Genomic DNA, 27,768 nt, shown 5'->3' on the forward strand with positions numbered 1-27,768 from the left:
ACAAACCACAGGTCACTTGTTCCCAGACTGATAATGTGAGAGGGAAATGAACTTCTGTCTTGTTTTAACCACTGTTAATTTGGAAGCAAGTTGGATTAGCTTTACCAATGAACATCCCAGTTAATTGGCTACTGTATTTAATTGAATCTAAAATGCCATTGGACATAGGGTACACATTATCTTATGGACTACTGAGAGAAAAATGCTACCTATTATATTATGACAAAATGTTTTCTTTTAATTTAAATGTTCATTTAATAGTTTTTGAAAGAGCTCTGGTAGACTGATTTAAGACACTATTTTAATCAGACTTTTCTAGTCTGAGTCATTTCTCATACACAATAACTTTTTATTTCAAGGGAAAACCATGATGAACTCGTTTTGAAGATACTTTAAATGTCAATTAAACTCAACACATACAGTGATAATCATGCACATAATTCAATTGAAGGGATGATAATATGAACAGCCATGGCCAAGTTCACATGTGCTCATGCGTGAACAGTAACACAATTCCCTCTTGGCCAATGGCAGTTGTAAGGTAGAATTGTATTTAACACACATCCTGACTTTAGATTTTTAAAATATAAAATATGTGTGTATTAAATGGTGAAATCTGGTCCTTTAAAACCAAATTTTGGGAATAACTTTCACTTCCACTCTAGTCAAGATAGAGTAACAGGGACCAGATTTACCCACCTGTGCAAAATAACTAAAAGCAAAACAAACAAAAACAGCAAGACAAAATATATGAAAAAAACTCAAGTCATTGGACATCAGGCAAGTAAGGTCAGTGATCTCTGAGAGGTGGAAAAGCTTAGATGAGCCTGAAGATTGCCCCATCCTACTGCCTAGAGAAATATTCTAGACTGCAAGACAGGGACGGGGAACTCAGACAGAGCCTGGACATCTCCCTCAATTGAGGAAATGGAGATATGAGTCTGGAGAAGCCAAGAAACCTGGAGTTCACAGGAAAGAGTTTTGGAGAGGGGAGACCTGTGTAGAGAGAGAATGTTTACAATTTTCAGAGGCTCCCCCTCAAGTACTCACTGAATTATTGATCAGCACATGTGTGTAAGGAAAGTAACTACCTGAAGCCAAGGAAAGAAAGACCTCAAAGGATTAGAGGAAACAGTGATCAGAGTCCACAAAGGGCTGAGTATAGTGACTGTTCCAAACAACAAAGGTAGAAAATATTCACAATTTGTATAGCATTAGAGTACAAAGACAAGTTCTGCCTCAGTAATGAGGAAAATGAGCTCTACACTAAATGCTGATATGGTCCCACTTAACTAAGCTGAAAAGCAAGGCCCAGAAGGATAAAACAGATTCCAAGTGTCTTAATGGCATGCCATAAGGAAGCTCAAGAATATTTATAGGAATGCAAAAATATGCAGTCAACAAGGTAAATTTGAAAATGTCTGGCATCCAACCAAACCTTGCCAGGTGTGCAATTTGAAGCAGGAAAAATGCAATCCACAATGTTGAGAATAAAAATCAAAACTAACCAAGAAATGACATGGTTGATAGAACTAGTAGCCAAGGATACAAGTAGTTATTATAAATGCATTTCATATGTTCAGAAAGCTTGAGGAAATACTGGCCACATTAAGTAAAGTTGTGGGAGAGATGAAAAATACCCAAATAAAATATCTAGAGATGAAAACTACAATGTCTGAGGTGAAAACTACATTAGTCAATTTAGACAATAAAGGAGAAAAGATTAATGAACATGAAGACATACCAATAGAAAGTTTCCCAAATGAAATATATAGATAAAAATGGTCAAAAAAATAAACAGCATCAGCAAACTGTGGGACAACTTCAAGTGGCTAAAAGTACATGTAACTGGAGATGAAGAAGGAGGAAGAAAAGAAAAATATTTGAAAAATTAATAACTGAAAATGTTTCAAATTTGATGAAAACTATACATGCACTGATCCAAAATGTTCAACAAGTCTCAAGCATGGGAAGCAGGAAGAAAACTACACCAAGTCATATCACAATGAAATTGCTCAAAACCAAAGATAAAGAGAAAATCTTAACAGCAGCCCAAGGAAAAAAGGCATGCTACCCAAGAGGAAAGAAGTAGGATCGAAGCAAGATGACAGTGGCATATTATTTTTAAAGTACTGGGAAAAAAAAAAGAAAAAACCTCTGCCAATATAGAATTCTTTACACATTGAAAATAACTTTTAAAAACAAAGGTGAAATAAAGACTTTCTGAGACATAGAAAAGTTGGGATGCTACATCACCAGCAAACCTGCTCTATGATAAATGTTACAGTATGCTCTTCAAGCAGAAGGAAAATAGTAGCAGAGGAATACAGAGCATCAAACACGGAAAAATATAATGACTCATTTTCTTATTATTTAAATTCATTAAAAAGATAACCAACAGTTTAAACCAAGAAGTGCATCAATGTCATAGCACAGAGGGCAGAAAGGGAGAAATAAAACTACAGTGCTGTAAGTTTCTTATACTATATCTGCAGTAGTATGAGATCACTTGAAGATAAACTGTGACAAGTAAAGATGTATATTATAGACTCTAAAGCAACTACTAAAATAATAAAAACCAGAATAATATCTAATAAGTCAGAAAAACAGATCAAATGGGACCATAAAATATACTTAATCCAAAAGAAGGCATAAAGGGAGGGGAATGGGAACAAAAAACAGATGAGATAAATGGAAAACAAAAAGGTGGTAGATCTCAACCTAACCATATCAACAAGCATATTAAATATAAATAGTCTAAACACCCTCAATTAAAAAGCAGATTGCCAGATTGGAAAAAACAAGCAAACAAACAAACAAACCAAACTGCGGACTGCCTATAAGAATCCCACTTTAAATATAAGGGAACAAGTAAAGGTGAAAAGATACACTATGCTAACACTATTCAAAAGAAAGCTGTCTAAATGCAGTGTGGTACCTTGGAAATCCTATCAAAATCTCAGCAGGCATTTTTGTAGAAATTGATAAGTGAAACCTAAAATTCACATAGAAATGCAAAGGGCCTAGAGTAGCCAAAACAACTCTCAAGAAGAATAGCAAAGTTGGAGAACTTACAATCCCTGTTTAAATAATTATTTTAAAGCTGTAGTAATCAAAACAGTGAAGTATAGGCATAAAGATACACAAATAGACCTATGGAGCAGAACAGAGAGTCCTGTAATAAACCCACAAATATGGAAAGCTGATTTTTTTTACAGTGATACAAAGGCAATGCTGTGGAGAAAGAATGGCTTTTTCACCAAATGGTCCTGAAACAACTGGATATCTACATGCAAAAACAAGCAAAAGCCTTCAACCTATACTTTGCATCATATACAGAAATTAAGTGAAAATGGATTATAGGCCTACATGTAAAACTTAAAATTTCTGGAAGAAAATCTTTGTGACTTTGGCTTAGGCAAGGTTTTTCTTTATGTGATATAAAAATCACAATCCATAAAAAAAGAATACTGATGAGTAAGACTTCTTTATCAACATTAAAAACTTCTGCAATTCAAAAGACACTCTTAAGAAAATGAAAAGACAAGTTGCAAACTGGGAGAACATCTTTGCAAAGCATGTATCTGTTGAAGGCCTTGTATCCTGAATATATAAGGAACACTCAAAATTCACAATAAGTAAATATATAACCCAACTGAAAAATGAGCAAAAGGTTTGAATAAACACTTCACCAAAGAAGACAGATGGATGGCAACTAAATGCATGAAGATGTTCAACAGGATTAGAAATTGGAACCTTCATACTCTGCTTCTGGGGATGGAAATTGGCACAACCAACTTGGAGAACAGTTTTGCATTATTTTAAAAAGTTATACACATGCTTGTCATATGACCCAGAAATTTCACTCTAGGAATCTAACCAGGAGAAATGAAAACGTATTTCCACACAACGACTTATATGTAAAGGTTCAGAGCAGCATTCATAAGAGCCAAAAGGTGGAAACAACCCCAATGTTCATGTGGTGAGTGAATAAACAAAATGCAGTATATCCATACAATGGAATACTGTTTGCCAATAAAAAGGAAAGAAATACTGATATATGGTACAATGTGTATGAGTCTAAAAGACAATATGCTAAATTATGTGCAATGTCCTGAAAAGGCAAATCTATAGAGACAGAATATATATTACTGGTTGCCTAGGCCAGTGTGTGGGAAGAGAGATGGACTGATACTGGGCATAAGGGCTCTTTTGGGGATGCTGGGGATGTTCTAAAATTGTATTGTGGTGATAGTTGCACAACTCTGTACATTTACTAAGAGTCATTGAATTGTACAGTAAGTCCCCTACATATGAACAAGTTCCGTTTCAAGAGCACGTTTGTAAGTTCAATCTGTTCGTAAGTCCAACAAAGTTAGCCTAGGTACCCAACTAACACAATTGGCTATATAGAAAAGTACTGTAATAGGTTTATAATACTGTTCACACAAATAATACATAGAAAACAAACACAAAAAATAAACATTTTTAATCTTACAGTACAGTACCTTGAAAAGTACAGTAGTACAGTACAACGTTTGGTGCTTCTTAGCAGTATCAGCTGCATCACTGCTGCTTTTACGCTTCTGGACATCCTGGGCTTGAAATAAAGATACTTACTACTGTGCTCTATACAGTACTGTACAGTAAAGTACACAAAAGTACAACCATTTGTAGAAGATGCGCCCACATAACAATGCACGTCAGACACGTGAACTAATTTACATGATTGGACATGTGAACACAGGTTTGCATCTTTGAAAGTTCACAACGTGTAGGGAACTTACTGTATACCAAAAATGGATGGTTTCTATGGTATGTAAATCACAACTCAATAAAGCTGTTAAAAATATATCCTCCAATGTCTTCTTACTGTACCCAGAATTAAATCTAAACACACAAATTCTAAGCTCTTTGTACCCCTCTGCTCCTGTTTTCCCAGGAAAATGAGTGATTCGTCAAAAGTCTTGTGTAAATAAAACAGATTTTAAATGGATTTGGACAAATGAGGTACCCGGGAGGAATGGGAAGTGGGTTAGTGATGAAAAAAAGAAATGGGGACTTGTTACCCTTGTGGTTGATTGTCTACACCATGCTGTTCAGGCTTAGGATTTAATGCCCAGCCTTCCATGCTCTATCCAGCAACTGGGTAGTTTGGGCTAAGATTAAATGTAAGTAAAAGGTTGTTTCTTTCACAGATCTACAGAGTGGGCATTATGCCAGCCACTGCTTAAATGCATACACACATAACAGCTTCCTTCTCTTTTCATTTTCTATCAATCTTGCAGACAAAAAAAATGTATTAAGCAAGTGCCACTTACCCAACAGTGTGCTGGATCCTGGGGGTGACTGAAGAGAAGACCCCTTCCTTCAAGTAAAATTATTGATTGTGGTCCAATATAGAAAATAGATCAAATCATAACTATTATGGTTCAAGTGGAAGTGGGTCCCAGAGTCTTTATTCTCTCCTCAAATCCAACCCTGCCTGACTCTACCAGAGTGGCCCTTGATACACCTCCCTGCAACTCCCAGGGCTCCTCAGAACATTACTTCAAAGCCACCAATAAAATCTATCCTCTTCATTTCAGAAATGAAGAAACAAATGTCCAGAATGGGAAAGGAACTAGCCCAAGAGCATGCAGCTATGGTCCTCTGAGTCCTCTACATGTACAGACTTTCAAATGAAGCAATTTGAAATCTGGATAATTATATATATAAGAGCCTTCTAGAAACTGACACCATACCATATTTCTGTCTGTAAACTCCATGTCATCTAGCACACTGCTTTGGCTCAACAATTACATTTGGAGTGACAATAATGAATGCAAATAAGTGGTAAGTCCAGGGTACTGACTGTAATCTCAGTAGTCTCAGAGAAAGAAAGATATTACCATGGGTGGGGGGCTTTAATTCATTCAGTTAACATTTACTAAGACTGTATAAGTTCCAGAAACTGGGAAGGAATTGGGTGTTAAGAAAGGATTTATTTAATAAAAATATCTACCTATCTATCTATCTATCTATCTATCTATTTTTGGTGTCTACTATGTTCCAGCAACTGTGCTGGGCACTTGATACGCTATCTAATTTAATCTTCATCATGACCACATAATTAGGTGTGTTTAGCTTCATTTTTACAGATGAAGAATTTGAGGCTGCGAGAAGTAAAGTGACCTGCCCAACATCACAAAGCCAGGAAGTGCAGAATCCAGTGTGCTGAACCTGATGACCTTTTCACCATACCAAGGAACTTTCCTCATATGATTTATTTCAAGGCATGGAAAACAAGCCAATGGGGTGAATCTTGTCCTGGATCAGTCAGTCACCAATTTTAAGGGTGAAATAGGGCACATCATGGAACCTCTTGGAAGCTTGGAAATTCTATCTACCTGAGAAGTAGGACTCAGTGTAGCCCTGCAAAGAGTTGTTGGATGCCTCCACGAGATGGAATCTGTGGAATGTTTGGCCCTACAAGTGAGGAAAGCATCCAAGTCATTAAAGACCCAATTTTATATGGAAAATGTCCTAATGAAATCCTCCCAAGAGGCTAAGGCGCAGCTGGTATGGCCACGGAATCCCAGGAAATCCACAGAATACTTCCTTAGGGTTTTCCACAATCACTGGGGCTACAGTCTTACTTAAATCTTGAATGAAGATTCCTGACCTCCCTAGGCCACAGCCTCTCCAGACAGAGTCCTGGACCAAGACAAAAATATTCAGCTGGCTAACTTCTTTCCAATGGCTCTTTGCTGACTAATGTGGAGAAGGAAGGATAGAGAGCAGGAGAGGTTCTAGGGCAATGGATCATCTATTCCTGGGACAAACTTGGCGGGCTCAACTGTCACCCAGCTTAAGGAGTGACTTAGCCCCAACACTCACTCAACAAGCAGAGTAGGAAAGCTGGGACCTGTAGGACTTGAGGATGGGCAGACAAAGTGAAGACACTGGCTAGCAGAGTTGGATGGAAAACTGCCCAGATTTGTTGATGAGCTAAGGGAATGGTGGAAAGTGGACAGATCCAGAATATATTATATAGGCATAATCCGCCAGGTCTTACTAATGCAGTGGTTTTTCCAAGTGTGTTCCCTGGACCAGCAGCAACAGCATTGCCTGGGAACTTGTTAGAAATGCAAATTCTCAGGCCTTCCGAATAAGAGACTCTGAAGATGGGACCCAGCAATCTAGGTTTCAACCGCCCGCCAGGTGGAGCCTAATGCACGCCCAAGTTTGACAACCACTGTGCTAGTGTTTTGGATACATGGAGTAATAGAGGGAAGAATGAAGAATGATTCCAGATTTGGGGATGGGGGTGACATTTACTACTGATGGGGGAGACTAGGAAAGGAGAGTGGGGGTGGGGATGCGGGTAAAGTTGACAGTTCTGTTGGGGTCTGTTTAAGGTGCCAGTGATATATCCAGTGGGGTTGGTTAAGTGGGAAGTTGGATATGTCAGTACAGAACTCAGGGGAGAGATCAGAGCTATTCACCTTGATTCTAAGATCCTTGAGAAGAGGTCTAATTCATCTTAGACTCTGAGAATATCCCAGCCCTGTGTATGGCCTAGAACAGGTGCTTGGTAAATGTAACTGAATGAAAAAAAAGGAGCCAGCTTTTCCTGCCTACTCTAGTCTGATGAGAACATTGCCTAAGTACCAAGTGTTCTTCCATTTAATATCTATTTGTGCATCTGGAAAAGCAGCTACTGTTGGAAAAGAAGTTTTCTTTGAAAAGTTCACCTTGAAGACTTTCTTATAGCTTAGCACCAAATGTCAACTCCCTTGCATTCTCTCTCCTGTAGTCAGAATTGGCTTGACTTGCCCATCCCTAAGTCCCAGAGTTGCCAGCTGTTCTGTGACTTGTTGTTGAGTGAGCACTGGGGCCAAAGCTGACTTAGTTTTCAAGCGAGGTGATAGTGGAGCCTGCTGAAGCTGCCACAACAATGACAGAGGGAAGGAAGGAAGGAAGGAAGGAAGGAAGGAAGGAAGACAGACTCATGTCAATTCAGAACTTTACCATAGGGGGCTTCCCTGGTGGCGTAATGGTTGAGAGTCTGCCTGCCAATGCAGGGGACATGGGTTTGTGCCCCGGTCCGGGAAGATCCCACATGCCGCAGAGCGGCTGGGCCCGTGAGCCATGGCTGCTGAGCCTGCGTGTCCGGAGCCTGTGCTCCGCAACGGGAGAGGCCACAACAGTGAGAGGCTCGTGTACTGCAAAAAAAAAAAGAGAAAAACTTTACCATAAGGCAGAATAACTTGAGTGCTATAATAAATCTCCCTGTGAGAGCCCAAAGGGGTAAGTGATTCATTTGGACTAGAGAATTTGAGGTTTTGAAAAAGAGATGGTGTTTGCTCTGGATCTTCCTTGGAGAATAAGTAGGATTTACAGGCTTGGAATAAGGGAAGGGCATTAAGAAAGAGGGATCTGCCAGCTACATGTAAAAGAATGAAATTAGAACACTCCCTAACACCATACAGATAAATAAACTCAAAATGGATTAAAGACCTAAATATAAGAATTGACAGTATAAAATTCTTAGAGGAAAACATGGGAAGAACACTTTCTGACATAAATCACAGCAAGATCTTTTTTGTCCACCTCCTAGAGTAATGAAAATAAAAACAAAAATTTTAAAATGGGACCTAATGAAACTTAAAAGCCTTTGCACAGCAAAGGAAACCATAAACTTAACGAAAAGACAACCCTCAGAATGGGAGAAAATATTTGCAAATGAAGCAATGGACAAGGGATTAATCTCCCAAATATACAAACAGCTCATGGAGCTCAATACCAGAAAAACAAACAACCCAATCAAAAAATGGGTGGAAGACCTAAATAGGCATTTCTCCAAAGAATACATACAGATGGCCAAGAGGCACATGAAAAGATGCTCAACATCACTAATTATTAAAGAAATGCAAATCAAAACTACAATGAGGTATCACCTCATGCTGGTCAGAATGGCCATCATTTAAAGTCTACAAACAATAAATGCTGGAGAGGGTGTGGAGAAAAGGGAACCCTGTTGCACTGTTGGTGGGAACGTAAATTGATACAGCCACTATGGAGAACAGTATGGACGTTCCTTAAAAAACTAAAAATAGAATTACCATATGACACAGCAATCCCACTACTGGGCTTATACCCTGAGAAAATCATAATTCAAAAAGACACATGCACCCCAATGTTCAATGCAGCACTATTTACAATAGCCAGGTCATGAAAGCAACCTAAATGGCCATTGATAGATGAATGGATAAAGAAGATGTGGTACATATATACAATGGAATATTATGCAGACATAACAAGGAATGAAATGGGATCATTTGTAGAGATGTGGATGGACCTAGAGACTGCCATACAGAGTGAAGTATTGTTTTGGCCAAAAAGTTCGTTCGGATTTTTCCATAACATCTTACAGAAAAACCTGAATGAACTTTTTGGCCAACCCAATAAGTCAAAAAGAGAAAAACAAATATCGTATACTAATGTATATATGTGGAATCTACAAAAATGGTACCGATGAACCTGTCTGCAAGGCAGCAATAGAGACACAGACGTGGAGAACAAATGTATGAACACCAAGGGGGGAAAGAGGATGTGGGATGAATTGGGAGATAGGGATTGACATATACACTAATATGTATAAAATAGATAACTAATGAGAACCTATTGTATAGCACAAGGAACTCTACTCAATGCTCTGTGGTGACCTAAATGGGAAGGAAACCAAAAAAAGAGGGGATATATGTATATTTATAGCTGATTCACTTTGCTGTACAGCAGAAACTGACACAACAGTGTAAAGCAACAATACCCCAATTAAAAAAAAAAAGAATGAAGGACCGACATTAGCAAAGGCATGGAAAAATGGAAATATATAAAACAGTGAGGAACTTCTGTGTGGATAAAGAATAAGGTGAATGAAAATGAGAGGTAGTAGATAAGATTGGAAAGGTAGGTCTGGGACAGACTTGTGGGGGAGAGGGACATGAATGCCATGGCAACAATTATAGGCAAATGTTTATGGACATACAGTAGGAAATGACTTACAATGATAAATGAATCTTATATTGTGACCCAATACACACAAACACAGATAGAAAACTGAAACAAAAGTTCCCACAGAGAATACCTACCATTTCTTATGCAATGTATGCTGATATTTTCTCTTATTTTGTTTAATTTTTTTTTTTTACAAATCCTACTAGCAGCTACTTCATTTCATGACCTACTAATGGCTCATGATCTGTGTTTTGAAAAATACTGCTACAGGCAATGGGAAATCGGTGAATGTGTTTGAGGAATAACATAGTAACCCCAGTGCTTTAGGAAGGTAGTTCTCATAGCAGTGTAGACGGAATTAAAAATAGGGGGCAGACTGAAGACAAGAAAGCAATTCTATAGGTAGAAAGCGATACAATATTATAATTATCCAGGTTGGTCATGATGAAGGCCTAAAACAGGACAGTGAATGTGGAGGTTGAGAGTGGGGCATGAATATGAGCCAGATGTTGAAGGTGGGACTTGCTAACTGATCAAATGTGAGTTATAACAAAGCAAGGGTAATCAGCATCAATATCCAGGTTTCAATCTGAGGTAACTGTGCAGAGAATGATGGCATTAAACAAGTGGTTTAGTGGGAGGAGCTGGACTGGGGCAGGAAGAGACAAAGTCTTAAGAGTTGATTGACTTCAGCTGTGTCTGTGGAACAACCAGGTGGACAAGCCCAGTAGACTGTGGGATATATCAGATTGAAGCTTGGAAGGAAGTTAGAGGGTAGAGACTGGAGATATGAAGATAATATTTGAAGCTGTAGGAGTATAAGAGGTAACTCAGGAGAATGTGTAGAGAGAGAAAAAGAGAAGACTTAAGGAAAAGACTTAAGAGGACCTACTTAATGCTACAATATTTACTTCCAAAATGAGTTTTTCCTTTCTTAAGTGAGGAAAGTTTATTGTGTATGGATATGTGTGCACTAGGGCATGGATGTGTGCAATGTGTGTGTATGAATGGCATGTGCATGTTAAGGAAATATTAGTATGTATTTGGGGAGCTGGTGAAGGCCTCTGGTTGCTCTAGCAGTGGCTACACTCACTTTCTTTACCTCATGGCTTCTTCTCCTTTCCTTCTCTCTTTTCCATCTCTCCTCTTTTGTTCCATTCTTTCCTTCTCCTTTCCACATATCCACATGCTCCTTCATCACCACTTGGAAGCCCAAGAAATTGATGGGCAAAATAGACCAGTGTGGGACTTGGGGCCCAAGGTCTGCAGCATAGTGTTGGAGTGTGGTTGGGGTTAGGAGGAAAGACAGGGCTGTGAGCATGTGGTCAGAGTCAGAAGTGGGGAATGATTTGTGGTGGAAGAATCCATTCCTGAGACATTTTCCACTTCAAATTCTGCCATCAGTGTGTATGTACATGAATGTGTGTCACTATGAATGTGTATATTTCTGTGCTTGTGCCTGAGGGTGTGTCTGACTCTTAGCTTGACTTAATCAGGTTTTTGGGTGATATTATCCTCATCACTGCTACTTCAGTACAGAAGTAAAATTATTTTTTTAACAGAAATAGGCTGCTTTGTTTATAACTTTGAGGGATTTAGGATTAGAGCAGTTGAAGAACTGTGAATAATGCTTAATTAGATTATCAGCATTTGTTGAAATGCATATGCCATGTGAATAAGAGGATACATTCTCTCTTCCTTTCCTAGCTGTGTGACCATAGATAGGTTACCTAACCTCCCTGAGCCTTAGTATCCTTATCTGTAAAATGGGGATAATAATTCCTACCACAGATTTCCATTAGCAAGAGTTGAACACTAAATGAGCTAAGAGCTTTTAAATCAGTAGGTGTTCAACTAATGTTAGTTCCTTTCTCCAGTTCCTTCTACCCCTTCCTTCTCTCCACCTCTCATACATGTTTTACTGGTCCACGTGTGAAAATCGAGTTGTGTTTGTAATACTTTTCCTATTTTCAGTTCTTAAACCAAGTGATATAACGTTTGCATATTACTGTAAAATTATCAAAAGAAGGCTAATTTAAATCACTTTTGGTGCATACACATCTAGAATTATGTCTTCTTCATGGATTGACCCTTTCTCATATAGTTCAGTCATGTTTTTAAATCGACTGTCATTTCATTGGTGTATTTAGACCATTTATATTCAACATAATTATTGATATGTTAAGGCTAAGTCTGTCATTTTATTTTCTGTTACCTGTTTTTTCTCTCTGATTTAGTTTTTTCTCTTTTCTTTGCCCTGCCTTCCTGTGGGTGACTTGAACATTTTCTTCAAATTTCATTTTGATATATCTATAATTTTTTTAACTAAAGCATGGTTGACATGCAATATTATATTAGGTTCAAATGTATAGCATAGTGATTCAATATTTTTATAGATTATACTCCATTTGAAATTATACAATATTGGCACTATTTCCCTGTGTTTTACAATACTTGTATCTTATTTATTTTATATATAGTATTTTGTTTCTCTTAATCCCCTACCCCTTATCTTGCCCCTCACCCACTTTCCTCTCCCTGCTGGTAACCACTAGTTTGTTCTCTATATCTGTGAGTCTGTTTCTGTATTTTGCTATGTTCATTCGTTTTATTTTTTAGATTCCACATATAAATGACAACATACAGAATTTATCTCCTCAAAAAACTAAAAATAGAACTACCATATGATCCAGTAATACTACTCCTGTGTATATAATCCAAAGAAAATGAAAACACTAATTCGAAAAGTTACATGCACCCCAGTGTTCATAGCAGCATAATTTACAATAGCCAAGATATGGAAGAATTCTTAGTGTCCTTCAACAGATAAATGGATAAGTAAGATGGAAATTTACCTCCCTTTTACATTCTTTTATACTCCCTGCTTATAACATAAATGTCTTAACTATTTCCTCTACATACATTCAGAACCACATGAGACAGTGTAATAAATTTTGATCCAATCATCAAACAGGATTCATACAACTCAAGAGGAAAAGAAATTCTGTTGTATGTACCCATGTTTTTGCCAACTGTACTCTTTCTTCCAAGGTTCCTACTTTTATTGTTTCTTTTCTGTTTTAAGACTTACTTTTTTCATTCTTATAGGGTAGACCTCCTACTGATAAATTCCCTGTTTCCTTTCATCTGAGAATGTCTTGATTATCCCTTTATTCCTGAAGGATATTACCACTGCACATAGGATTCTGGGTTGACGGTTCTTTTCCTTCAGCACTTGAAAAATGTTGTGCTACTTCCTGCTAGGGCCTCATCAGTTTCTGATGAGGAATCTGCTGACTTTCTATTTTTTTTCCCTGAAGGTACAGGTAAGATGTTTTTCCTCTTTGGCTGTTTCCTACATCTTTTCTCTGCTTCTGATTTCAGAAGGTTGACTATGATGTGTCTTGGTATGAATTTCTTTGGGCCTTTTTGATGGTGTTTGCTTAGCTACTTGGATCTAGAAATTTATGCCCTTTGCTCAGTTTGGAAAGTTTTAAGCCACTACTTCTTCAGGTACTTCTGGTCTTGCCTTATTTCTCCTCTCTTTCTGAGATTCTGTTGACATGACTGTTAGATCTTTTGTTATAGTCTCACAAGTCTGGAGGATCTGGCTCTGCTCAATTCCTTCTTTTCTTTTCTTTTCTTTTCTTTCTTTCTTTCTTTCTTTCTTTCTTTCTTCTTTTTTCATTTAATTTCCCTCTGTGTTTTTACACTGCGTTATTTCTATTGTTTTATGTTTAAGTTGTCTGATTCTTTCCTCTGTCTTCTCCATCTTGCTGTTGATCCCATCCATTGAGTTTTTAGAGATTTTTTCCAGTTTTCAAACTTCCACTTGGTTCTTCCTTGTGTTTTATATTTCTTTTTGAGACTTTCTATTTAAATGCTCAGATTTTATATTGTATCATTTGTTGCAAGTGTGTTGTGATTGCTCCCTGAAGCATTTTTATGATGGCTGCTTTAAAATCCTTGTCAGATAATTCCAACCTCTGTGTCCTCTCAACCCTGGCATCTGTTTACTTCCTCTTGCCACTGAAACTGATAATCTTGGTATGGCAAGTAATTTTTTTTCAATTAAATTTGGACACTCTGGATCTCTCTTAACACTTTTGTCTTTGCAGGCCTCCTCTGATGTGCTACTTTTGCAGGGAAGAGGGGCAGTACAAGTCCAGGTTCTCCACTGGGTCTCTGATTGACATCCAGGTTGGGGAGAGGATCTTTGTTATTGCTGGTTGAGGGTGAGAGTTCTGGCCTCTCTTAGGCCTCTTAGGATCCCATCCCAGCTAGTAGTGGTAGGAATGCCAGGTTTAACACTGGTGAGGGTCGAAGCCATGGCCCCCCATTTGGTCTATACTAGAAGGGGTCACTTTTCCTTGTTCCCAACTGTTCCTTCCCTTGGGGTTGGGTAGGGATTCCTTTAAAATCTGGTAAAAATAAGTCTAGGCTCTTCACTTGCAGGCATAAGTTTCTTATTAGCTGCACTGTTATTATGACAGCTGACTTTTTCCTGCACCAAGGTGTCTCACTCCCTATATCCTGATTCTTTTGCAGAAAAAAAATTGCAATATAAACCCTGTCTACCTTTTCCTAGGCCCTGAAGGGATAGAGTGGGAAGAACAGAGCCTCTGCACACAAATTGACTGGGTTCTTGTCAAAATCTGGCATTTTCAAACTGTTTGGCTCTGGAGAAATTATTTAAATTTTCTGAGCCTCCATTTTCCCAGTTGTAAAGGAAGTGTAGGAAGTTCTCAGGATAGCCGAATGCGCAATAGTAGGTCAAGCGGCTTGGCACACCAGGGGCTCAATAAATAATAGTCCCTTCCTTTTATTCTCCAGCAGAAGTAGAAATATAACCCCTGCAAAGGACAAAAAAGCCAAGGTGCTTCCCCACCACCACCATCTTGTGTGAGTCTCACCCAAGGCATTCACTCCAAGAGTTAAATCTCTTGGTCAAACTCTTATTTCTTAAAGGGACACACTTGATATCCTCCCTCATTTTTCTTCAGGTTCCTGGAAAACACTAAAGGGAACGGCCCAACCCAGGGCACCCTCAGAAGGAGGGTGGAAGCCGAGGCAGAGTCGGGTCGGTGGCGGGGAGGGGGTTCTGGCAGAGAAGAATGGGTGAAGGAAGGCCTGGTATTGGCCCAGGCAGTCCACTCAACTGGCGTTATTGTGCTCTGAGCAAGGACAGCATCATTGCCTAGCCAATGCCACTCCTGGAGAAAAGGGGTAGGGGACGCAGGCAACACGCACTTTGCATCCCGCCCATTCGCCCATCACCTCTGGGGCCTGAGAGCAACTGTTGCAGGCGGCAACTGCCTCCCCAGTCTCCATCACTCCCATCCCCCTTCCCAAGCACCGGGTAGGAGAGGTAGAAAGTGGTAAGTGAAAGCAAAAAATACATAAGAGCGAGTGCTCTCTGTCCTCCCTGTCCTGGCCTGCAAGGGATTCCTCCGCATCCCCAGTCTGCAGCCCCCAGCAGCCGCCACCAGCCCCAATGTGTTAGACTCTGCTCTCAAAAGGCTCACCGGAGCTCGAGGTCCTGAAGTTGAACAGAAGACTGAAAGAAACAAATCTAGACACCTAAAGAGCAAGGAGCCAAATACACCTTGGATCTTACAAACACTTTAAAAAATAATGTGTCCAAGAATGCCATTCCCCCAACTCCCACCCAAGAAGCAAAAAGCTGTCTTTGGACCAACACCCACCCACCCCCGTCCCCCCCCCCCCCAACACAAACACACTTACACCGTGTGTCTGCATCTGGCTTTCTCAGACACATCTGGCAAGAGATTCCTCTCGGTAGGTCTGTTTCTCTGTCTGCCTCTCTCTCTCTCTCTGATAGTCTCAGTTCCGATTCTCCCCTGCCTCATTCCCATCCTTGAATTCCGTGGTGAATGGGATCCTTTTCAGTCCCCCTCCGCAAGTAGCCCAACAATAGACACTTTCCGTAGCTAGCAGCCCTCTCCCGCAGTCAGGGATTTAGGTAGCTTCGGAGGGGACTGGGAGGGCGCTGCAAAGTTCCACTTACCTGATCTCTTTAATGCTTTCCAATTTGCACATGATTTCTTGTTCATCTGCCATGCTTTTCACTCTCACTTTCACGTCCTGAGAAATGTACAAACACACAAGCCCAGGGATACAATAGACACAATGTAACCACCTCCTCCCGGCATGGGGCTCTGAGCCTGTGCGGTAGGGACATGGAGAAGGCCTGGGAGCTGTAGTCCGCAGCTCCAGGACCAGCCAGGCAGCCCGGGGGTCTGCAGGACTACAACTCCCAGAAGGCCAAGCGAGACATTCCTGTTTCTCTTCCTGCAGCTGCACTTTAAGTCAATTTGTCACAGATAATTGTGTCAAAGGTCGTGAGGAGTACAAGGGAATAGTGATATTCGTTTGGCCCGTGCGAGCGAGAGGTTGAGTGTTCTGGCAGCTGTCTGGGAACTCGTGGCTTTGGCATTCAGATGGAGGTGGAGAAGAGGTGGAAGGGAGGAGGGAGCAGCTGCAAAGGCTGAAGGATGGGGAGAGGTTGACCACGTTCCTTCCAGCTCTCCATCCATTCTAGTTACTGAGTTCAAATTTTGTCAGTCAACGAAGGAAGTACTGGGGGAGGCATTGGGTGCAGCAAAGATAAATAAAAGCAAGTCCTTGCCTTTGAGGAGCAGGAGAGAAAGAAAAGTAACCCATTAATTACAGTGCATTGTGCTGTCATAATACAGAAATGGATAAAGTGTAATCTGAGCAGAGAAGATGTAAATAGGTTTCAAAATATAACTGAGAATCTTCCAGTCCACTGGGGAGGACTGACTTTCCAGGACAGGGCACAACACATATAGAAAGGAAAGAACAAGTGAGCCAAGGTGTCTGGAACATAAGGTTCATATATGGAGTGGGGAGGTGGGAAAGAGAAATGGGAGATGTACCTAGAAAAGCTAGGTTGGAACCAGAATGTGAAAGACCTTTAACTTAATCCAAAATAGAGTTTGGATTTAATCCTATAGGCACACATTCATCCAATATACATTTATTAAGTGTGCTAAATAATGCCAAGTTATTTTATGTTTCAAAGCACGGGAGTGATAAGGTTGGAAGGATGTCTTAGGGAGGTAACTCTAGAGGCAAAGCGGAGAATGACTGGGAGGAGATGAGAGCATGTAAGAAGAGGTAATTGCTCAGAGCGAATGGAGAGGCCCAGAGAGCTGGGTTTTGGACACATAGAGGACTTTGACTCACTCAACTAAAAGTAAGCTGGAGCTCTCTCTGATTGATCTTGTCCTTTCTTTTTCTAGGCCTCAGTTTCCTAATCTGAAAAATAGACCTACTTAGCCCCACCTCAAAGGCCCATTGTAAGTAGTCAGTGAGATCTTTCCAAGATAGTGCTAAATACAGGGCTTGATATTTTGGGGAGTGGGACAATAGTAGAACATGAGTCTCATGACATTCTGGATATCCACACTGATTTTAAGAGTTTTCTAGGGAAGGAGCTGAAGCCCTTCTCTTCTTTGGATCCCAGACATAATAACTTTCACAACCAGGAAAGTCTCCATGGTGTCCAGCCTAACAGTTTCCTTGTGATCTTGAAGATCCTTGTTTTGTAGTGTCACTAGCAGGCGTTTGAAGACTATTGAGTTGGTTGGTCAGAAAGACTGTGGGTCTGAGCTACTCTACCTTAGAGTCCAGAGCCAAGAATTTGCTGCAGCCCTGTTCTATAAGAGGAGGGGGAAGGGAAGAGATCCATGTAAGTACCTGGTATGTATCAGCTACTGTGCTGAGAGCTGTATGTACAGTCCCTCATTTCATTCTCTCAATCTCTGTGAAGGGGATAAGTAGATTTATCTGTTTTTACAAGGAAGAAAACTGACTCTGGAAAACTGGCTTGGCCAAGGCCACAAAGTAAGTTACAAAGCTAGAGCCTGGGCTCAGGTTGGACCAAGGGACTTGTGAATATCTATGAAAAAATATGAAGAACAAAAGTAAAATGGCATCTTAAATGTGTACATTTATGTCAAAATATCACTTTATAAGTTAACTCTTGTTTGAAGAGAAATGGAAGGTGTGCATGGGGATGTGGAGGGAAAAATTTAGGAATGGCCTCTGAGGTTTTAAAACTAATTTCTCTTCTTCTGCCATCCACTTCCTCTTAGAATCTTTACCTCATGCTGTGTTCACATGTCTGGTAAGGGTCTAGAGATAGCTTTGTATCTGTTTCAGTTAAATGTGTTAATAGGTTTACAATACGATTTTTCAAAGTAATTTGGCAAATGTCTAACAAGCCTCACCAAAACCCTATTTCACAGATGAGGAACAAGGCCAAGAGAGGCAATGGACTTATCCAAGGTAAACCCAGACTGTCTGATGCAGAAACAGAGCCCTGTACTCAGGGACTTGTGCTCTTCCCATAGCCCCACATTACACATATCAAGCTGCTGCTACCCCAATGGAATACAAACTCCTCTGTTACTTGGGCCAGAAATTACACCCAATAAAGGGAGCCTGTAGAGGGCCAAGTGTGTTCCATGCTCCCAATCCAAGGACATTAAAGGTAGATGACAGTTAATCTAGGTGAAGGGGCCCTGGAAGCATCTGGAGCTTGGAGTAAGTTTTGTGCTATTTGTAACAGTTAAAGTATCCAATTAAGAAAATGGTCCATTCCTTGTAGCTTTCATGGATTTGTCTTGGCTTCTTGACATCTTTAATAACAGGTGTCTCACCTGCACCTTGCTGAGTTGTAAGAAATCAGGCTAGCAGTGAGAGGAAGGTAAATGTTACAGGTAAAGAGAGGGGAATAGAAAGAAACCATACCTTCTGCTCTTGCTCCTGAAACAGTACTTCAAACAGTATCTTCAAGCCAAGCTGGTAGTCATATAGTAAGAGGTGTTCAGTGACTCTCGATTGATCAGAAGGCTGTAACAGATGAGAGAATATTTTGGAGTTGTGCTAGCACTGAGTTATAATGTGTTATTTTATTAGAAAAAGTTCATTGATTTGAGGTGGTGGGAATAAAATAGCTTAGTCCTATCAGGATCAATATTCTCCGTATTACTAAGAAACAGGTAAGGAGGCAGGATATATTGGGATGAATACCATTAAAATGTAAGGAGTTAGCAAAGGGGAAGTGAGCCAGTTTCTTCTTGATACTTTCAGGGAACAGATCAAAATTTAAAGAGTGGAGGCCAGAATGTTTGAATTCATACATCTTTCCCTCTGTTTCAATAATGAACTGAATTAAGACAGGAGGCAGAGATGCAACAATAGCTTTCAATCTGAATTGCCTTTCAAAACGTGATGAAAAAAAAAATACAGAGGGAGGAACACTCCCAAGCTCATTTTATAAGGCCACCATCACCCTGACACCAAAACCAGACAAAGATGTCACAGAAAAAAAAAATTACAGGCCAATATCAATGATAAACATAGACACAAAAATCTCCAACAAAATACTAGCAAACAGAATCCAACAACACATTAAAAGAATAATACACCATGATCAAGTGGGATTTATCTCACAGATGCAAGGATTCTTCAACGTACGCAAATCAATCAATGTGATACACCATATTAAGAAACTGAAGGATAAAAACCATATGAAAATCTCGATAGATGCAGAAAAATCTTTCAAAAAAAATTCACACACGTTTATGAAAAAACTCTCCAGAGAGTGGGCATAGAGGAAACCTACCTCAACATAATAAAGGCTATATATGACAAACCCATAGAAAATGTCATTCTCAATGGTGAAAAACTGAAACCATTTCCTCTAAGATCAGGAACAAGACAAGGATGGCAACTCTTGCCACTATTATTCAACATAGTTTTGGAAGACCTAGCCATGGCAATAAGAGAAGAAAAAGAAATAAAAGGAATCTAAATTGGAATAGAAGATGTAAAACTGTCACTGTTTGCAGATGATATGATACTATATATAGAAAATCCTAAAGATGCCTCCAGGAAACTACTAGAGCTAATCAATGAACTTAGTAAATTTGCAGGACACAAAATTAATACACAGAAATCTCTTGCATTCCTATACAATAACAATGAAAGATATAAAAAAAATTAAAGAAACAATCCCATTTACCATCACAGCAAAAAGAATAAAATACCTAGGAATAAACCTACCTAAGGAGACAAAAGACCTGTATGCAGAAAATTATAAGACACTGATGAAAGAAATTAAAGATGATACCAACAGGTAGAGAGATATACCATGTTCTTGGATTGGAAGAATCAATGTTGTGAAAATGACTATACTACCCAAAGCAATCTACAGATTCAATGCAATCCCTATCAAATTACCAATGGCATTTTTCACAGAATTAGAACAAGAAAATTTACAATTTGTATGGAAACATAAAAGACCCTGAATAGCCAAAGCAACCTTGAGAAAGAAAAACAGAGCAGGAAGAATCAGGCTCCCTGACTTCAGACTATACTACAAAGCTACAGTAATCAAGACAGTATGGTACTAGCAAAAAACTGAAGTATAGCTCAGTGGAACAGGATAGAAAGCCCAGAGATAAACCCACGCATCTATGGTCACCTAACCTATGACGAAGGAGTCAAGAATATACAATGGAGAAAGAACCGTCTCTTCAATAAGTGGTGCTGGGAAAACTTGACAGCTACATGTAAATGAATGAAATCAGAATACACCCTAACAGCATACACAAAAATAAACTCAAAATGGATTAAAGAACTAAATGTAAGGCTGGATACTATACAACTCTTACAGGAAAACATAGGCAGACCACTCTATGACATAAATCATGGCAAGATCCTTTTTGACCCACTTCCTAGAGTAATGAAAATAAAAATAAACAAATGGGACCTGATTAAACTTAAAAGCTTTTGCACAGCAAAGGAAACCATAAACAAAAGGAAAAGACAACAGTCAGAATGGGAGAAAATATTTGCAAACAAAGCAACTGACAAGGGATTAATCTCCAAAATATACAAAGAGTTTATTCAGCTCAATATCAAAAAAACAAACAACACAATCCAAAAATGGGCAGAAGACCTAAATAAACATTTTTCCAAGGAAGACATACTGATAGCCAACAAATACATGAAAAGATGCTCAACATCACTAATTATTGGAGAAATGCAAATCAAAACTACAATGAGGTGTCACCTCACACCGGTCAGAATGGCCATCAACAAACAATCTATAAACAATAAATGCTGGAGAGGGTGTGGAGAAAAAGGAACATGCTTGCACTGTTGGTGGGAATGTAAATTGATACAGCCACTATGGAGAAGAGTATGGAAGTTCTTCAAAAAACTAAAAATATTTTTTCTTAAATTCCATATATATGTGTTAACATACGGTATTTGTCTTTCTCTTTCTGACTTACTTCACTCTGTATGACAGACTCTAGGTCTATCCACCTCATTACAAATAGCTCAAAAAAATGTCATGAAGAACCTAGGGGTAAGACAGGAATAAAGACACAGACCTACTAGAGAATGGACTTGAGGATATGGGGAGGGGGAAGGGTAAGCTGTGACAAAGCAAAAGAGAGACATGGACATATATACACTACCAAATGTAAGGTAGATAGCTAGTGGGAAGCAGCCGCATAGCACAGAGAGATCAGCTCAGTGCTTTGTGACCATCTGGAGGGGTGGGATAGGGAGGGTGGGAGGGAGGAGATGCAAGAGGGAAGAGATATGGGAACAAATGTTTATGTATAACTGACTCACTTTGTTATAAAGCAGAAACTAACACATCATTTGTAAAGCAATTATACTCTAATAAAATGTAAAAAAAAAAAAAACTAAAAATATAACTACCATATGACCCAGCAATCCCACTCCTTGGCACATACCCAGAGGAAACCATAATTCAAAAAGACACATGCACCCCAATATTCATTGCAGTACTATTTACAATAGCCAGGACATGGAAGCAACCTAAATGTCCATCAACAGAGAAATGGATAAAGAAGATGTGGTACATATATACAATGGAATCTTACTCAGCCATAAAAAAGGAATGAAATAGTCCCATTTGCAGAGACATGGAGGGACCTAGAGACTGTCACACAAAGTGAAGTAAGTCAGAAAGAGAAAAATAAATATCATATAATATCACTTATATGTAGAATCTAGAAAAATGGTACAGATGAACTCATTTGCAAAGCAGAAATAGAAACACAGTTGTAGAGAACAAACTTATGGTTACCAAGCGGTAAGGGGAGAGGTGGGATGAATTTGGAGATCGGGATTGACATATATACATTATTATATATAAAATAGGTAAGCAATGAGAACCTAATGTACAGCACAGGAACTCTACTCAATGTTCTGTCGTGACCTAAATAGGAAGGAAATCTAAAAAAGAGGGAATATATATATACATATAACTGATTCACTTTGCAGAACAGCAGAAAGTAAGACAACATTGTAAAACAACTATACTCCAATAAAAATTAATTTTAAAAGTGCTGCAAAATACTGAATTTCTCAAGTCATGTTTCTTAATCAGCATTTCTAAGAGAAAAATGAGCCAAAGTTTTTGAGTCATTCAGCCAAGAAATATTTATTGTGTACATTTTGTGTCAGGCACTATGCTAGGCAGCAGAGATCCCATAGTAGATATGACAGACATGGGCTCCTCCTTAACCAAGCTTGTAGTTAAAGAGACCAGTTATTAAAAAGATCGCACACACATAAATATACAACTATATGCAGCAATTAAGGATTGCAAGAAGTCTGGGTTATGTGAGCACACAAAATAGGAGAACCAACTTAGTCCTAGAAAGTAGAGAACGGTCAGGGAAAGCTTCCTGAAGGAAGAGTCGTGAGGGGAAACTAGACAGGAAAGGAGGGAAGGAGCAGGAGGCATCAGGATTCATTCATTCAGTCAGCCATTAAATACTTCTTAGGCACCTGCTACATGCCAGACACTCTTCTAGGCACTAGGGATATAGTGCTTTGCATGTATTAATTCAGTTTAACCCTTGCAACGACCCTATGAAGTATTACTATTACTGTCCCCATGTTACAGAAGAGGAAGCTGAGACATAGAGAATTTAAGTAACTTTCCCAGGGTCACTCAGCTAATAAGTGGCAGAACTGGGATTTGAATTTAGACAGTCCGACTCCAGAAGCCATGTTCTTAACCACTATGTTCTATTGCTCCCCTCATGAAGTTTAGTTTCTAGTGGGAGGTGTGAGACAATAATCATGGAAAAGAAAACAAACAAATAAATATGATAATTTTAGGTAGAGATAAGGCCAATAAAAAAACTAGAAGAAGATAATGGAGACAAGGGCACCCTCCTACACTGTTGGTGGGAATGCAAACTGGTACAGCCACTATGGAGAACAGTATGGAGGTTCCTTAAAAAACTGAAAATAGAGCTACCATATGATCCTGCAATCGCACTCGTGGCCATATATCTAGAGGGAACCGTAATTTTAAAAGATACGTGCACCCCAATGTTCATTGCAGCACTATTTACAATAGCCAAGACATGGAAACAAACCACATGACCATCAACAGAGGAATGGATAAAGAAGATGTGGTACATATATACAGTGGAATATTACTCCAGCAGCAACATGAATGGACCTAGAGATTCTCATACTAAGTGAAGTAAGTCAGACACAGAAAGACAAATATATGGTATCACTTATATATGGACTCTAAAAGAAGGCTACAAATGAACTCATCTACAAAGCCGAAATAGAGTTGCAGATGTATAAAATAAACTTATGGTTACCAGGGGGCAAGGGAAGGGGGAGGGATAAATTGGAAGATTGGAATTGACACATACACACTGCTATATATAAAATAGATAACTAGTAAGGATCTACTGTATAGCACAGGGAACTCTATTCAATACTCTGTAATGGCCTATATTGGAAAAGAATTTTAAAAAGAGTGGATATATGTATTTGTATAACAGATTCATTTTGCTGTACACCTGAAACTAACAAAACACTGTAAATGAATTACACCCCAAAATAATTTTTAAAAATAAATAAAATTTTAAAAAGGAAGATAATCGAATAGAGTGGTGGCAGAAGAAGAAATGTTTAAGTTAGGATGTCAGAGAAGGATTTTCTTCAGGGATGACATTGGATTAGAGACCTGAGAAGGAGTCAGCCATGCAATGATCTGGAGAAAGAGTATTCCAGACAGAGGGATTAGCCAGTGCAATGGTCCTAAAGCAGAAACATGCTTGGCCTGTGAAAGAAAGTAGGCAGGGTTCAGAAGCAGCAGATTAAAGCTCCACAATCAACCTGATGTACCCTGCATCTGTGGAATACATGAATAGACAACGAATCATCCCAAATTGAGGAGGTGGACTTTGACAGCAAGATTTATAATTTTTTTCCCTTTTCCTCTTTTTCTGTGTGGATGAAAGGCTCTTGGTGCTGCAGGCAGGAGTCAGTGCTGTGCCTCTGAGGTGGGAGAGCCAACTTCAGCACACTGGTCAACAAGAGACCTCCCAGCTCAACATAATATCAAACAGCGAAAATCTCCCAGAGATCTCCATCTCAACGCCAGCACTCAACTTCACTCAATGACCAGCAAGGTACAGTGCTGGACACCCTATGCCAAACAACTAGCAAAACAGGAACACAACACCACCCATTAGCAGAGAGGCTGTCTAAAATCATAATAAGTCCACAGACACCCCAAAACACATCACCAGACATGGACCTGCCCACCAGAGAGACAAGATCCAGCCTCATCCACCAGAACACAGGCACTAGTCCCCTCCACCAGGAATCCTACACAACACACTGAACCAACCTTAGCCACTGGGGAAGACAGCAAAAACAAAGGGAACTACGAACCTGCAGCATGTAAAAAGGTGACCCCAAACACAGTAAGATAAGCAAAATGAGAAGGCAGAAAAACACAGAGCAGATGAAGGAGCAAGATAAAATCCCACCAGACCTAACAAATGAAGAGGAAATAGGCAGTCTACCTGAAAAAGAATTCAGAATAATGATAGTAAAGATAATCCAAAATCTTGGAAATAGAATAGACAAAATGCAAGAAACATATAACAAGGACCTAGAAGAACCAAAGAAGAAACAAACAACAATGAAAAACACAATAAATGAATTGAAAAATACTCTAGATGCGATCAATAGCAGAATAACTGAGACAGAAGAACGGATAAGTGAGCTGGAAGATAAAATAGTGCAAATTACTGCAGAGCAGAATAAAGAAAAAAGAGTGAAAAGAACCAAGGACAGTCTCAGAGGCCTATGGGACAACATTAATCACCCCAACATACGAATGATAGGGTTTCCAGACGAAGAAGAGAAAAAGAAAGGGACTGAGAAAATATTTGAAGAGATTATAGTTGAAAACTTCCCTAATACAGGAAAGGAAATAGTTAATCAAGTCCAGGAAGCACAGAGAGTCCCATACAGGAAAAATCCAAGGAGAAATACACCAAAACACATATTAATCAAACTGTCAAAAATTAAATACAAAGAAAGCATATTAAAAGCAACAACGGAAAAACAACAAATAACACACAAGGGAATCCCCATAAGGTTAACAGCTGATCTTTCAGCAGAATCTCTGCAAACCAGAATGGACTGGCAGGACATATTTAAAGTGATGAAGGAGAAAAACCTGCAACCAAGATTACTCTACCCAGCAAGGATCACATTCAGGTTTGATGGAGAAATTAAAACCTTTAAAGACAAGCAAAAGTTGAGAGAGTTCAGCACCACCAAATCAGCCTTACAACAAATGCTAAAGGAAATTCTCTGGGCAAGAAACAAAAGAGAAGGGAAAGATCTACAATAACGAACCCAAAACAATTTAGAAAATGGGAATAGGAACATACATATCAATAATTACCTTAAATGTAAATGGACTAAATGCTCCCACCAAAAGACACAGATTGGCTGAATGGATACAAAAACAAGACCCATATATATGCTGTCTACAAGAGACCCACTTCAGACCTAGAGACACATACAGACTGAAAGTGAGGGGATGGAAGAAGATATTCCATGCAAATGGAAACCAAAAGAAAGCTGGAGTAGCAATTCTCATATCAGACAAAATAGACTTTAAAAAAAGACTAATACAAGAGACAAAGAAGGACACTACATAATGATCAAGGGATCGATCCAAGAAGAAGATATAAAAATTGTAAATATTTATTCACCCAACATAGGAGCACCTCAATACATAAGGCAAATACTAACAACCATAAAAGGGGAAATCAACAGTAACACATTCATAGTAGGGGACATTAACACCCCACTTTCACCAATGGACAGATCATCCAAAATGAAAATAAAGAAAGAAACACAAGCTTTAAATGATACATTAAACAAGATGGACTTAACTGATATTTATAGGACACTCCATCCAAAAACAACAGAATACACATTCTTCTAAAGTGCTTATGGAACTTTCTCCAGAATAGATCATATCTTGGGTCATAAATCAAGTCTTGGTAAATTTAAGAAAATTGAAATTGTATCAAGTATCTTTTCTGACCACAACGCTATGAGACTAGATATCGATAACAGGAAAAGATCTGTAAAAAATACAAACACATGGAGGCTAAACAATACACTACTTAATAATGAAGTGATCACTGAAGAAATCAAAGAGGAAATCAAAAAATACCTAGAAACAAATGACAATGGAGACACGACAACCCAAAACCTATGGGATGCAGCAAAAGCAGTTCTAAGAGGGAAGTTTATAGCAATACAAACCCACCTTAAGAAACAGGAAACATCTCGAATAAACAACCTAACCTTGCACCTAAAGCAATTAGAGAAAGAAGAACAAAAAAACCCCAAAGTTAGCTGAAGGAAAGAAATCATAAAGATCAGATCAGAAATAAATGAAAAAGAAATGAAGGAAATGACAGCAAAGATCAATAAAAGTAAAAGCTGGTTGTTTGAGAAGATAAACAAAATTGATAAACCATTAGCCAGACTCATCAAGAAAAAAAGGGAGAACACTCAAATCAATAGAATTAGAAATGAAAAGGAGAAATAAAAACTGACACTGCAGAAATACAAAAGATCATGAGAGATTACTACAAGCAACTCTATGCCAATAAAATGGACAACCTGGAAGAACTGGACAAATTCTTAGAAATGCACAACTGCCAAGACTGAATCAGGAAGAAATAGAAAATATAAGCAGACCAATCACAAGCACTGAAATAGAAACTGTGATTAAACATCTTCCAACAAACAAAAGCCCAGGACCAGATGGCTTCACAGGCGAATTCTGTCAAACATTTAGAGAAGACGTAACAGCTATCCTTCTCAAACTCTTCCAAAATATAGCAGAGGGAGGAACACTCCCAAATTCATTCTACAAGGCCACCATCACCTTGATACCGAAACCAGACAAGGATGTCACAAAGTAAGAAAACTACAGGCCAATATCAATGATGAACATAGATGCAACAATCCTCAACAAAATACTAGCAAACAGAATCCAACAGCACATTAAAAGGATCATATACCATGATCAAGTGGGGTTTATTCCAGGAATGCAAGGATTCTTCAATATATGCAAATCAATCAATGTGATAAACCATATTAACTAATTGAAGGAGAAAAACCATATGATCATTTCAATAGATGCAGAGAAAGCTTTAGACAAAATTCAACACCCATTTTTGATAAAAACCCTGGAGAAAGTAGGCATAGAGGGAACGTTCCTCAATATAATAAAGACCATATATGACAAACCCACAGTCAACATCATCCTCAATGGTGAAAAACTGAAAGCATTTCCACTAAGATGAGGAA

The 27,768-nt window shown here is 38.9% G+C and overlaps 1 protein-coding gene across 3 annotated transcripts in view; it reads right to left on the minus strand.

Moving 5' to 3' along the window:
* The window catches only part of LOC125960263 (zinc finger C4H2 domain-containing protein), a 36,056-nt gene extending 19,834 nt beyond the window's left edge, over positions 1-16,222 (minus strand). The window contains exon 1 of one of the 3 annotated variants that reach the window (XM_049704657.1): positions 16,031-16,222. In XM_049704657.1, coding sequence (XP_049560614.1) covers positions 16,031-16,083 — 53 coding nt within the window. In that variant the 5' untranslated portion in view covers positions 16,084-16,222. Of the gene's footprint in view, positions 1-4,508; positions 4,727-16,030 lie in introns of those variants that run through there. The other 2 variants (XM_049704656.1, XM_049704658.1) reach the window with 2 other exon arrangements.
* Positions 16,223-27,768: the final 11,546 nt, after the last annotated feature.

This window comes from Orcinus orca, chromosome X, assembly GCF_937001465.1.
Source record: "Orcinus orca chromosome X, mOrcOrc1.1, whole genome shotgun sequence".
Taxonomy (NCBI): Eukaryota; Metazoa; Chordata; class Mammalia; order Artiodactyla; family Delphinidae; genus Orcinus; species Orcinus orca.